Here is a 13,996-nt window from a genome sequence, read left to right as displayed (position 1 = left end):
CAGGTTTATGACAAACCACTTAGCCTATTTTCATCCCCAGGTATATAAGTGTGTGAGTTTTTATAACCAAAGATAAAAAAAAACTTTATAATAAAGTGTTAAAAAGACTATTGCACGAGGGAATAAGAGAGAGACCCATTCACACTGTCTGCATTATTCTTACCGAAAGGAAGAGCTGTATTATTCACACTATGATTACATTGAAATGATTATTATTATTATTATTATTAAGATATATTGGTTCAAATAATTATTGCATATGGTTGTTAAGTGTTAAATAAGGTAAGAAAGACAAAGAAGAATCACCAATGGAGTAATCAACTGTTGAAGACACTCATGAAAAACGCTTCTGAGGCATTCACTGGAACTGGCGGTAAACCCTCTGATGATTGGAAAGGTGACTTCGACGAAATAAATGATGCTTTAAATCAACGACAGAACCCGCCAAATGATGCTTTAAATCAACGACAGAACCCGCCGGAAGGTATCTGCGTACTATTGTGGACTAGTATATATTTTAGTTAGAGGATAAATTAAAAGAAATGATTTAATAATTACATAAATATTTATTTGAGCCTTGAAGCCCTTGATCATCTATATATATAAAATAATGATTTAGTGTGATATATAATTGATAGCCCATGAACATCATGATGACGACGACAAGGAGGAACACGAAGATGACGACGACGAGGAGAAAATGACACCGTTCTTAGTGGCAGCAAAGTACGGCATAGTTGAATTGGTGGAAGAGATTCAATCGAGGATACCAAGTGCCATCTACAACACCAACTTAAAGAAGCGAAACGTGTTGCTGGTGGCAGTGATAAATAAGCAACCCCTTGTTATTGAGAAATTGAAGAACATACTATCGACTTCGAAACCAAAAGTTTGGGAGAACATGGTGCTGGCAACAGATTATAAGGAGAACACAATGTTGCACTTGGCAGCAAAACAGTCTCTTGGCAAGGACAAGCCTTGGGGCATAGCTGGCTCTGCTTTGCAAATGATGTGGGAAATCAAGTGGTTTAAGGTATATCATTAGAAGCATATTCTGCATACATACATGATTTTAGATATAAAGATTAAAAATTTGATTAAAGAGTCAATTTTTTTTTAATTAATATTAATTAACATTTTAAAATTATCTATTTTATCTCAAACTATAAATCCTAGAAAGTTAGAATTAAGAAAGAAATTATGTAAATGTTATAGAAATTAGTTTCAATATTTGATGAGCTATTTTTCGGAGTAGATTATCGATTCTATCCCAAACATGTGTATTCTAACTTCAAGAAGAGATTTTTAAAACTCAAACTAAAGCGCTCATGATGTGTAATTGACGGCAGGATAATATTGAATCACTTTTACAAACGTTAGGAATACAAATAGTACGATTTAAACGTTAGGGACACAAATAGAATTTACCCCAAACATTGGGAACAAAAACAATACTTTACTCTATTAAAAATATTATTTATATACTAAAATCAATTACTAATATATTTAAGTAAAAAAAATTAAATTAATTTTTAATATATATTTATATTTTAATATATATTTTATATTAATAATTAATTTTAATTATTAATTTTAGTGTACACATAATATAATCCATACTAAATATTTGGATACTATTCCATTATTCCTATCATTTGTGGTTTGTACTTTCTACATATATGTTGGTTGTTTCTCAGTTAATAAACTAAATTAAAGTATGGTATATGTTTTATTAATGTATGATTTAAGCTTTAATTGAGGCATAACATTCTCTCTGTTATATTCGCACTACTACATAATTGACTTTTACTAACATTTAAAAAATGTTACAAAATCATATTAAAATGTTACCTATGTATATTAGTAACATTTTAACAAATGTTAAATATACTCTATGTTACTAAAGAGTTTTACTAACATTTTTCTAAAAATTTAATAATATTTAGTAAAAATGTTACAATAGACCTTTCTTAGTAATACTTAAAGAAATGTTACAATAGATATATTTTGTAATACTTAGAAAAATGTTACCATAGATATTTTTTGTAACACTTAAAAAATGTTACAATAAATATTTTATGTAACATTTAAAAAAATATTACCATAGATATTTTTTGTAACACTTCAAAAAATATTACCATAGATATTTTTTATAACACTTAAAAAATGTTACAAAAGATCTTTAGTAACATTTTTTTAGTTATATTATACTATTTAATATTTTATATTATACACAATATAAATATACTAAAATTAATTATTACAACATGAAATATTTCATTAAATTCACAAATTCACAAAATGAAATTTTTATAGCCTCTTTCATTAATCAATAATCATTGTACAAATTTGCTTCATGATGCAAATAAAATGATAAACGAAAAAAAAAAATCTTGAACTCTATATATATTCACTGTATCTTGAACTCTGTAACACATTGGACAATAAAATAATCTTAACCCTGCACAAGAATAATTTGAACATACATATAATTTCTTCTCTTGTCCACTTGAAATTTTAAGGTTCACCAGCTGTACAATGTACTACTATAGAAAAATTACTATAATAGCCATATGCAGAAGCCACCGTTTCATATGGTGTTATAAATTAAACAAATTATTTCTTCAGTGCAATAAATCAGTAATTCAGATGTCAAAAGGTACACTTGTTACGTCCCATCTAAATCTAAGTTATCAAGGGGGGAGATAACAGTATAAAAGGCTACTTACTTATAGATACTACTTTTAGAACTAGAAGGTCGAAAATGCAGTCACCTGTGCTATCCAATTCCTTGATAAGACAACATTCACAAATCTAGAGCCAGCTACAGAGCATGATTTCGCCATATCAGAAGGGGGAATATTCAATATAACGCAGTGACAAACAACTTGATGTGCACTCATGCAACGTAAAATAAACCGATGTACATCACTTATGTAATAATCAAAAATTTTCCCGCAGGATTAGAATGTGAGTTCCAATCAGCCACTTATACAGCGAACCATAAATTAAAGTTTATTATAATTGATGAGGAGTTGCTACAATTATACAAGGTACAAATATTTTTTGCTCACACATTAATCTGAGCTAGTGGATGAAATTGAGAAACGTATATTAATACACATCATGATCAAGCCAACAAGACACCAGAATTCATATAGCACCAAAACTTGGAATTGGTATCTCTGCTTGGAATTTATTTGATAATTTCAATTCTCAATATCAAAAACTAAAAACAAAATTCTAAACCTAGCATACACTGATCATTACTAGTCAGTTACAAATGTTAATGACTTGCTTGTATTTGATTGAAACCATATATCTTTCCTCAATTAATTGTTACTTAAAGTCTGTAACAAGTTTAGATATGGAAATAATGAACTATAAGATTGGCCATCAACCAGTAAATCTTCAATTTTATTTTATTTTTTATAGATATATACTCTTCTTTATTAAAAAAAAGATTAGGTCTAAGTTTGATTCTCACTAAACACACTCCTTGGAGATTGAAGAGCCTTAATTCTAACTAGGCTCCGAATTGGATTAATTGGTCACTGTGGGTGTTGCCAACCGAAAAAGGACTACATTTTCTGCCCTTTCAATGATTAATCAAATGTGAAACATCCTACTGTAAGTACACAGAGTAAAGACAATGTTGATCAAATATGAAACTACTACTTACCACATCAACTACTGACATACTTTTCAAACTGCAGATAGCTTGTGCTCCAAGATCAAGAAGTATAGGATATGCCCCTATAAACTAGAAACTCTCTGTAGAATCAGCATCTAAATAAACAATAGCATCTTCACATGCTCTGATATCTGAAAATAAACACGTATTGCAAGACAAAGCCAAAGTCATGGGTGTAGCCCAAGATGCATAGATGTAATTATATTGGTGCACACTAGGTCCATGTACCGATCATTTTATTTCATGCTAACAAAAAGGAAAAGTCAGAGTCTTATTCATAAATCAATAATTCATATGAGAATTCAAAAGAAAATAAACACTGGTGAAGCAGGAAGAAGTAAAAGAAACTTCACATCATGTTATACCTGCCCAACAGTAGTAGGACCCCTAAACTCTGTCTGCTTTAGCATATCCAATATCGTATGAAGGAAATTCACGCCGAAGATGCCTTGCTATAAATACACAAAAGAGGAAAACTGGACCAATAATCAGTAATAAGGTGACAAGCAGAGATCTAGCATCAGGTCCAAATATCAACCTTCCTCCACAAAAGAATTTCTGCATAAACATAAGAGAGACGTTTGAAGTGAAACTCAATAGAAGTGAAAATATCATAAACTAGCCAAAAGCACAAAAGAAATTAGGAAGATGCCACATCATTCAAGTGGCTGCCATCAACAATTACAACAAAAAAAATTAAAAATAATAAAATAAACAATAAAAATCAAGAGGAGCTTCAAAATTGTATTATTTTTCGGTTTGATTCATTTTCTCACTAGGGCCTCAATCAGTCTACTTGTCCACAATTGCAACTAGCTTTTGTCATACAAGATATATCAGCTACTTGTCACATTAAGCAAGGATAACTTCTGGTGACTAAAGATAGTGTGAGGGACAAAATATAAAAGACAAGTGTATTGAATTTAAAGGACAGCGACCTCTCAATAAAATGTAGCAACTGGTCCCGGCCTATTGACCTAGTCCTGCGGCTTCTACTACTAGGCTCCAGCAAAATCCCCAGTTTGGTTGCCCCAAAGGATTTTTGGGTCAGATCACATTGCAAACTAAGCCCAAAATCAACATAAGCTACTCTATATAATTAGCATCTAATTCTTCATCCTTGCTACAAATCAGCAACATTGAAAGAAATAAATATATAATCTAATCTAAGGTACGAGCGTAAAAAGAGCAACATATGAGCTTGTGAATTAGTAGTTCAAACTTACTTTATTTTAAACTTTTGGCATTTATTTTTGTTCTGCATGCTTGAGCAGAAAAGAAGGAGACTAAGTAATTATAGATAGTTAATTAATAGTTTTAATTAATTAATTAATTACCTGGTGCTTGCATATTCATAAAGCTTGCCAGTGCTAGAGAACACAATCAATCCACTTCACATTAGAGAGAATGGATAATTCTTTAGCTTTCTTCACCTATCCATTCCTTCTTTTCGAAAATGTTACTTGCCAGCTCGTTGAATTGTCGATCCTTCAAATTGCAATCTTTTCTCGCCCCATCGCAATCAATTTTAGGGTTCCTACCTTCTCAAATTAAACATCTCTTATGAGTTGACCTGCTAGATCACGAATCAACAAATTCATTAAGATCAATTAGCTATTCAACTGTCACGGAGCTAATTGGATTAAAACTTCTACAGATTTAAAGAGGGAATTAGTTCATTTTTACTAAACTCCGACTCTTTCGATTTGAAGAGATCAGATTTGAAGAATTAGCTATAACTATGAAAATCAAACCCTAGGAATTTAAAGAGAATCACCTAAGCTTTCAAATCTTACCTTATTGGAATGAGATTGAGTGTGTGATTGAATCATGCATGAGATCAACGAGGCAGAGAGAGAGATCGAGAGGAGGCAAAACCAAAAATTGAGGAGGCAGAACAAGATCGAGAGATTCGGAGATCTGAGAGATTGAGGAGGCAGAGCGAGATTGAAAAATCCAGAGCACTGAGAATGAAAGTGAGAGTGAGAGTGAGAGTGATGGTGGATTCGATTTCAGAGCAATAAGAATTTTTTTATCGACGAGATTAGGAATAGGTAACAGTTTTTGTAAACTTTTTATAAAAATTAAATATATTTAGTAACACTTTATTACAAATGTTACTTAATATTTAATTTTATAAAATTACTAACATTTTAATAAATGTTAAAAGATAAATGTTACTAAATGTGTGAAATGTAGTAGTGTCGTTACAAGTCCCATATTTTTTTAAAATATATTTTTTGGATAATTTATAAATATGAGATATCTCTTACTTCTCAAACTAATTTTTAGAATTAAATTAAATTAATAAAATCTCAATTATAATATGATATCAAAAGTTCAGAACATATCCGATCTAATATGATATCAAAAATAAACCTATTTAATCTCATTTATAATAATATCAAAGCAATTATGAACCAACAACACCATGCAAAAATCCAAGATTTGGGACCAAGAATTAGAGGGTGAAAAAGAGATGTATGTGTTATGTGGAACTCATCTGACTTGTTCTTAATTAACAACATGTTGCTTTTGAGCATCTAAGGAATCTTGGTATCTGAGCTATATATATATATATTCATCATGCATGGTTGAGTAACAATGATGAAGATGAAGGCGATTAGAGGAGAGATGATATGATATGAGAGAAATTGAATTTCTCATTCTTTTTAAGGTTTTCTTGTATTCAGAGAAAGGTGCAGTGCATATAAGTTCTATTTATATGGCAAGCTGATACCAATTCTGTTAATTAGCCTAATCACAAAACTATGTAATCCTTACTGAATTGTAATCACTACTCTAATTGTTACAACTGAATTTCCTTATCAAGTAACTTCTTGTTTTAATTTGACCCAAGTTCATCTACTTCTGTAGACATACAGTAGTGCCTTTACTGTCATATACCTCAACAAAGCATTTTTATTTTATCAAACTCATACCATATTATCAATTTGATAAAATCTTAAAAAAAGGGAAGTTTGGTGCACATATACAAGTATTCCGCAGTATTAATTAATATATTAGGTTTGAATAATATGAGACCTGAAAATCATACAATAATAACTAATCGTTGCTTAAAATTAACTCTTCTAGTTTTTTTTTTAATATTGTTAGTTTTATAAAAAATATATAAATATTAGTTTATCAGTTAGTTTTTTAATTTTAATATTTTCTGTAGACTTCAATATTATAATGGAAGAAATCTCTTTATTAACAGGGGCTGATTTTTCATTGACATACTAGACAAATTCACTACAACATTTAGCCATTCAAAATTCTTTAAAGTAGATAAATAGAAGAATTGAAATTAATACATAATACAAAATTTACTATTCTAAACAATATAAAATTTTTATTTTCTTATTACAATATTAATATACTTAACCTACTAATTCTATTTTCTTTTGCATTATTTTATCTCATTGAAGAATGAGATTATAAATTGTGTTGCAATATGAACTCACTACAACAAATAAGGGTTTTCGCAACGGTCGAAAACCATTGCCATAGATCAGAAAACCGTTCCTAAAACTTTAGGCAACGCTTTGGCAACGGTTTTTGACCTGTGGTATATGCGGCCGTTACCAATGCTCAAAGGCAACGATTTTTTACCTAAGGCAACGGCAACCAAAAAACCGTTGCCATAGTTAATGGCATAGACAACGGTTTTGACGACAATTTTTAAGGAACGATTTAGAACCGTTACTGGATAGGCAACGGTTTAAAACCGTTCTCTTTCATGACGTAACAGTTTAAAACTATAACTGGATAGGCAACGGTTTTAAGCTGTTGTAGTTTTGTTATTCACAAAGATAACAGTTTAAAAGCGTTGCCTTTGGTGTTATTTTTCTTTTTGGAACGATTTTAATACCATTGTCATTTTATAGCTGCTTTTGACAACAGTTTTAATACCATTGCCTTTTGTGACTTTTTACAACAGTTTTTTTAATTATATAATTCTTTATTTACAATAATTTTTTCATGTTGCATTGTAATTAGTTCTAATTATTTTTAAAGTTCGTATCAATAAATAACCTTAACTATTTGAATCAAATTACTAACAAAAACTAATTGAATATTTACCATAAAAAAAATAAACAATTATATACTTAGTGAACAAAAAAAATTCCAAATGCAGTATAGTGTTATCAGTGTCGGTTACAAATAAGTCCAGATATTTTTTGATTACTCCAGGAAGATAAACTTCAGAAACCCCAACCCTAAAAAGGAATTCAATTTTCTTCTAAAGAGTTTTATCAATACTGGCAGCAAAAATTTTTTACTGTTGAAGACATCAAAATGATCAAGCAACCATAGTCATATGGAACTGATTGCTGAAGATCTCCACATAATCTTATATAACCATAAAGATCCTAAAGAAACAATTACATAAAATTAAAAGATGGTAAGTACTAATTACAATATTAATGAGTTGATTATACAATGATTCTTGAAGAATAAAATTAAATTTAATTTTATAATTAGTTTTTGAAAAAGTTCTTACAATATTCTCTTGAATTAATCTTACCACCAGCAACTTGTAAAAGCCTAAAAGATCAGATATTGATTAACTTGATGTCTAAAATTTATACTTAAAACACTGCAATAGCACATCATACTAGAATATATGCTAACTAGAGATTTTTGACACCATTGATATGGTTATGATTTAATATTCTAAAAAATAATATTTAACTTGTAAAATACAATGCAACAAGTTTATTTCAGTTTAGCATCTTACTCAATTGAAATTGTTTGATCTCACTGTAGAGTTTGTTGTTATGTACATAAGAAAACACCAACGTTAACTAAAGTCCTTTTTAATTTGAGTAATATTTTTGTAATATTTTCATTTAGCAAAAAGTATATTACTTATTAGGGGTGTCCATGGATCGGATCATATCCGCAGATCCGCGGTAAATATCCGCATCCGATCCGAAAATTGCGGATACGATCCGATCCGCAAATTGATCGGATCGGATCGGATCGGATCGCAGATATCTGCTCTACATCCGCGTATCCGATCCGCGGATCCGGAGATCCGCAGTTAAATTTATTGTGTAAAACTAAGAAATATTAGTAATTTTTAAATTGTTTTTACTTATAAAAGTTAAATAGAGAATATATTAGTGATTAATATGTCACATAAATATGTTTTAAAAAGAAATCATTAAAAGAAGGACTAACCAGTCTCACAAAATTAAATATCAAGAATCAAAAATGGTATTTTTTTTTTTGTTTAAAGACCTCGTAATCCTTCGAAAAAATTATCAGCATCGGGTTGGATATTTACTCTTTATCGAATATTAGTGAGAAGAGTATTATTTAATAGATATAGTATATCATCTTTTTTATTTATTTACTTTTTTTTCATTCTGAAATCTTACATCAACACGTTTGTGCATAATTCTTTCCTTCTTTTTTGGTCTGTGTAATGAGATGAGGTCTATTAGTGTCTAAAATAAATAAATATTTTTATTCTGTAAAAACAAAAATCTAGATAATAATAATAATAAGCACATCCACACCTAATGTATAATATTGATCTTAAAAGAAAAATCTAATGTTGTATTTCATAAAATGGTAAAGGCATGTTCATGTGCTTATAATAATTAACATGTTATCTGTTTTTGAGATAAATTAAAAGAAAATGAAGATGTTGATGTATAGCCATTAGCCAAACATTTTTATTGTAATTTATTGTGGCACCATGTGATATTTTTTTTAGAGAAACAAAAGAAAAAAGAAATATGAAATTTATACCAAGTTTTTTAATACTCTCACATTCTTTTTTCTGACTTGTGGGAAGGGAGGGGACATTCATACACTAATATAATGTGTAATACAATTAATCAATTATTTTATAGTCAATAATTACATTTAATTTTGTTAGCATAAACCTTGGTATTATTAATTTTAGGATATAGACCCAAATAACTAGGGCTGTTCATGAATTGGATCGTATCCGCAGATCCACGGTAAATATCCGCATCCGATTCGAAAATTGCGGATAGATCCGCAAATTGATGCGGATCGGATCACGGATATCTGCTCTACATCCGCGTATCCGATCCGTGGATCTGCAGATCCGCACTATAATAATTAATAAATAAATAAATATATATGTTTGGTATTATATTTACTTGTTTGTATGTTTTAATTAGTAATTATTATTCATATATTGTATTATTTTATTTTTGTTATTTAGAGATAGTTTGATTAAAAATATTTTAGGAATAAATAAGTTTAAAAATATGAAAGAAATATTTTTATCGAATTCTTTTACATAGAAATATGATTAAAAAGAGAAGGTTTAATTATGCGGATATATCCGATATCCGATCCGATCCAATGGAAATTGTGCGGATCGAATCGAATTTTCGGCCATATCCGATCCGATCCGATCTGCGGACACCCCTATTACTTATGCAATGCAAGCATGTTTATAAGTAATAACATACTATAAAAGTCTAGCACCATTCCCCACAATCTCAAAGGACAGGAGTGGCATATTCAATTCAAGCATATAGATTCACTATGATTTCTACTAACTTAATATAAAAGTCTAGCACCATCCCCCCGCAATCTCAAACGATAGCTACTGTGTATACCTAATTCTAAAATAGAACTAATTAAAATAATAACACTTCCAAAACAATTTTTTAAAGATAAAGATAAGTGTTAAAATAACCAACAACAAAATTATTACCAAAGATCAGTTTAGATAAGCAGGATGCTAGAGTTCAGTTTTGACGGTTGAATCTGAGCAGTCAGGTACTGACTCAAGCTCAGGAACTTTCTCTGGACGTTCTCACAAAGGGAGTAAAGACCGCTGCTTTGACTTGCCTGATCAAAATACCAAGCAAAAATAAAATAATCAGCATTTCAACGTAACTACCAAGATACCAAGCGCTTGAACCTTAATAAAAGTATAATAATAGTAACAATACAAATTTTTTGGCATGTGAATTTCTATCACTTAGGAAATTATTAGTATAACCATGGCTTATCTTAAGAATGTAGATCCTAAATTGAGTTTTATACTTCTAAAAGACTCTTAAAAGAGTTTTCCTCGTTGCCATAAATGAGGGGCTTAACTTAGTAATAAAGCAATACTAAACTAAAATTAAAAAGGGATTAGTTTATCTTAGAAAATTTCTGAACATTACTTCATTTAGCTTTAGCTCTTTTGTAACTTATGAATTCAACTAATTAAATTGTCTCTAAGTACTAAAGCTAAAATCTTGATCAATAACTAAATTTTTATATTTTTATAAAAATTCGGACATAACCTCTCCTAAAAGTGGACTTAACCACCCTTAAGGGTCCCTTTATCTTCAACAATCCACCAATCTTCTTTTTAACAATTACCAACAACTTTTCCAAAATCAACTTATCATATTTTAATTTAACAAATAATTTCAAATCCATCACCATTCATAGCCACAAACTAAACAAATTCTCATTACAATCAGCTAACAATCAGAATTTCAACATTCCCAAAAAATAAGTAAATCAATCACATATTCATCAAATTCAGTCACTTTCACCATCACAAACCCAACTCAAACTCATCATTTAGTCATTCTAGACAATCATAACTTATTTGCAATTATTCGATAAACTTTATTGGCATTCATGATTTAAAATCTTTAGTTTGGAAACGAATCCCCTACCTCAACGTGTCGAAATCCATAGAAATTAAGCCTGACCCTTCATCCTAACTCCCAGCAGCAACAGCAACAGTCTTGAACCGAACAAATAGCAGCGGCATTAGCCACACTGACAACTTCCTGCAGCAACAACACCATCAAACACAGCTTCATAGTTACAGTGGTTCAACGCTGAAACGTTAACACCCAAAACCCTTAACAAGCATATAACACAACAATAACGATAAAGGTTTTGGATCAGGAACTCACTGCAGCTATGAAAAAACAGAACGATGGAGCAGTAGCAGCCCGGTAGTGGCGTAACCAATGGAGAGCAAGCTGGCAGAGGCTCCGGCATTGACGGCCAGCGAGGACAACACCGTTTTCTGGTAGCAGAGATCCTGGCAAGCTTGCAGAAACGAGACGCAGAGGTGAAGCTGGGTCAGCCTCCTCTTCGGACCTCCCGCACCAGCGTCGGCGAAGAATGGCTCCACCAGCGGCGTATGGTTTGACGGCAAACGGCCCACATTGACAGCGGCAAGAGAAACACCCACCGACGCGTCCTTCGGCTCCTCGTTCGTCTTTCTCTGGGCTTCCTCCACTGCAACGGCCACACTACCCGCGACGGCAGCGCTACCCACAACGAGCCCTTGCAGCGACAGCGGCGAACTGGTGGCGGCGGAAGCACGACGGCGACGAGGCATCATCTCCCTCTCGCATCGCTCTGTCTCTCTCTCTTTCTCTTTTCCTCGCGTCGCTCTCTCTTATGATCGGTCTCCCTCTCTTCCTTGCGAGCAGTGACAACGATGGTGGCTCCAAGCTTTGCCGGTGCTGTCCCCTCCTCCATTCCCTTCTTCTTGCACTCTTCACCTCCCTCACTTTGTTCAGTGTGCGTGTGTCTAGGGATAGCAATTAGGACAAATAATTAGGGATTATAGGGTAAGGAATTTTATAAAAAGATAAAGGTAAAGATAGTACCAAGATTTTAACAAAATTATAAAGTAGAATAATAATTTATAATTAAATTTATTATAATAAAATTATTTATTTGTATAATTATTTAAATAATATTAGAAAATTATTGTTTGATAAAAAATTGTTGTAATGGTTATAAAATTGTTCTTTAAAATAGTTAAAAAGAACAGTTTTATTTGTTGCTATAATGTAATGAAAAATTGAATTTCAACAATAACATTGTAAAAACCGTTGTCTAAGGCCATCTAATAGAACGATTTTAAAGTGTAGCATTTTAGCAACGGTTTTTATGCATTTCTTTTGTATAATTATTTAAACAACAATAAAAAATCGTTGCTTAAAAATAAATCATGGTAACGGTTATAAAACCGTTCTTTAAAATAGCCAAAGAGAACGGTTTTAATTTGTTGTTATAAAATAATAAAAAATTGAATTCAATAATAACACTATAAAAAATCGTTGTCTAAAACTATCTAAGAAAATGGTTTTAAGGCGTTGCCAAATTTGGCGTTGTTAAAGCCCATATTTATTGAAGTAAGGAATGATTGGAGGTGTAAGGTGTGTATAGACTCGAGTATGATCTATATCACTGTGTAGCGATGAAGCATACTCCTTCCGGAATTTGCAGCAGGGTACGAGGAGGGCTCTCATGGAGGTTTTATGCTAAGAGATAGTGTAACGCGTTACTATTATTTAGTCTATTGATGTTTGATTAATACTATTGCTTTAGTTTTGTGTTGGTTCCTGTTATGTACTTGGACTTGTTGATCTCACATCCCTGTTCGTACGTGTTTGTGTCTCATCTCTCATGTATACTAAATATAAATCCATTACTGTGCACGTACTTAAAGCTTAAAGTTTTAATTACTTTCAACAATGTCGGAATTTCCACTCAATATTTTATTCTTTCCTTGTCATCTAAATAAAGTTGAAAGCATGAAGCAAGAAATTGATAAAGGCATGCATTATATTATTTACGCACGTATACTAGAAATCTTCTTTAGTGTCTTACACAACACTGCATATAAATCAACATTAATTCCAAAATAAAGTCATATAATTTCCACTAACAAACATGTCGGTGACAAACGAAGTAACTAAAGAAGAAGAAGAAATTGGAATGGAACTGGCCGGAGCCGATGAAGAACTGCGTGAAAAGCTAGCACAATACACACTCGAAGGCAATTGGGTTGAAGTAAAGAAGATGTACCGCTCAATCCCAAAGTCCCGCACCATAACGGTTAACAATTCTGAGGACACGGCGTTGCACGTGGCGGTGGATTTGGACGAAGAAAATGTTGTTAAAGATCTTGTGAGTATAATCGTAGAGCATGAGAAGAGTGCTCTGAAGATAGGGAACAAGCACGGCGATACACCTCTCCATGTGGCGGCGTCCAGGGGGTTTGCGAGACTGTGCAAGTGCATCATAGGGGAGAATGAGGAGAGGATAGAGTTGAGGACACTGAAGAACAACAATGGGGAGACACCATTGTTTCTTGCTGCTTTGAATGGGAACAAAAAAGCATTCGCCTACCTCTCTCAAACTTTTCATGATCGTCACCAAATTATTTTGCCTCATCTTGTGCGCGATCATGATCAGGATAGTATTCTTCATTGTGTTATCGGGAGGGAATATTTCGGTAAGCAACCTAATTTTTGTCCTTTCTTTTAA

General features: G+C 31.8%; 2 protein-coding genes and 1 long non-coding RNA gene across 5 annotated transcripts in view; 2 read left to right on the top strand and 1 right to left on the bottom strand.

Moving 5' to 3' along the window:
• The window catches only part of LOC107606715, a 4,045-nt gene extending 2,944 nt beyond the window's left edge, over window positions 1–1,101 (top strand). The window contains exons 5-6 of the mRNA XM_016308745.2: window positions 272–484; window positions 639–1,101. Of these exons, the coding sequence (XP_016164231.1) occupies window positions 272–484; window positions 639–1,045 (620 nt within the window). The 3' untranslated portion in view covers window positions 1,046–1,101. The remainder of the gene's footprint in view (window positions 1–271; window positions 485–638) is intronic.
• On the bottom strand, window positions 2,294–5,750 carry LOC107609867. 3 transcript variants are annotated; one of them, XR_002351072.1, is made up of 5 exons: window positions 5,491–5,750; window positions 5,032–5,267; window positions 4,060–4,252; window positions 3,683–3,825; window positions 2,294–2,824 (listed from the first exon to the last, which is right to left on the bottom strand). It is a non-coding gene; the product is annotated as an uncharacterized LOC107609867 (long non-coding RNA). The 3 variants fall into 3 exon arrangements; XR_002351073.1 differs by having other exon boundaries at window positions 2,294–2,814; XR_001613303.2 differs by lacking the exon at window positions 2,294–2,824 and having other exon boundaries at window positions 2,993–3,825.
• LOC107606717 overlaps window positions 13,359–13,996 on the top strand; it is a 5,332-nt gene continuing 4,694 nt past the window's right edge. Inside the window, exon 1 of the mRNA XM_021107189.1 lies at window positions 13,359–13,964. Within this exon, the coding sequence (XP_020962848.1) occupies window positions 13,400–13,964 (565 nt within the window). The 5' untranslated portion in view covers window positions 13,359–13,399. The remainder of the gene's footprint in view (window positions 13,965–13,996) is intronic.

This window comes from Arachis ipaensis, chromosome B07 (genome assembly GCF_000816755.2).
Source record: "Arachis ipaensis cultivar K30076 chromosome B07, Araip1.1, whole genome shotgun sequence".
NCBI lineage: Eukaryota > Viridiplantae > Streptophyta > Magnoliopsida > Fabales > Fabaceae > Arachis > Arachis ipaensis.
Note: the sequence above shows the minus strand (reverse complement) of the source record. Positions and strands in the feature narration are given on the sequence as shown.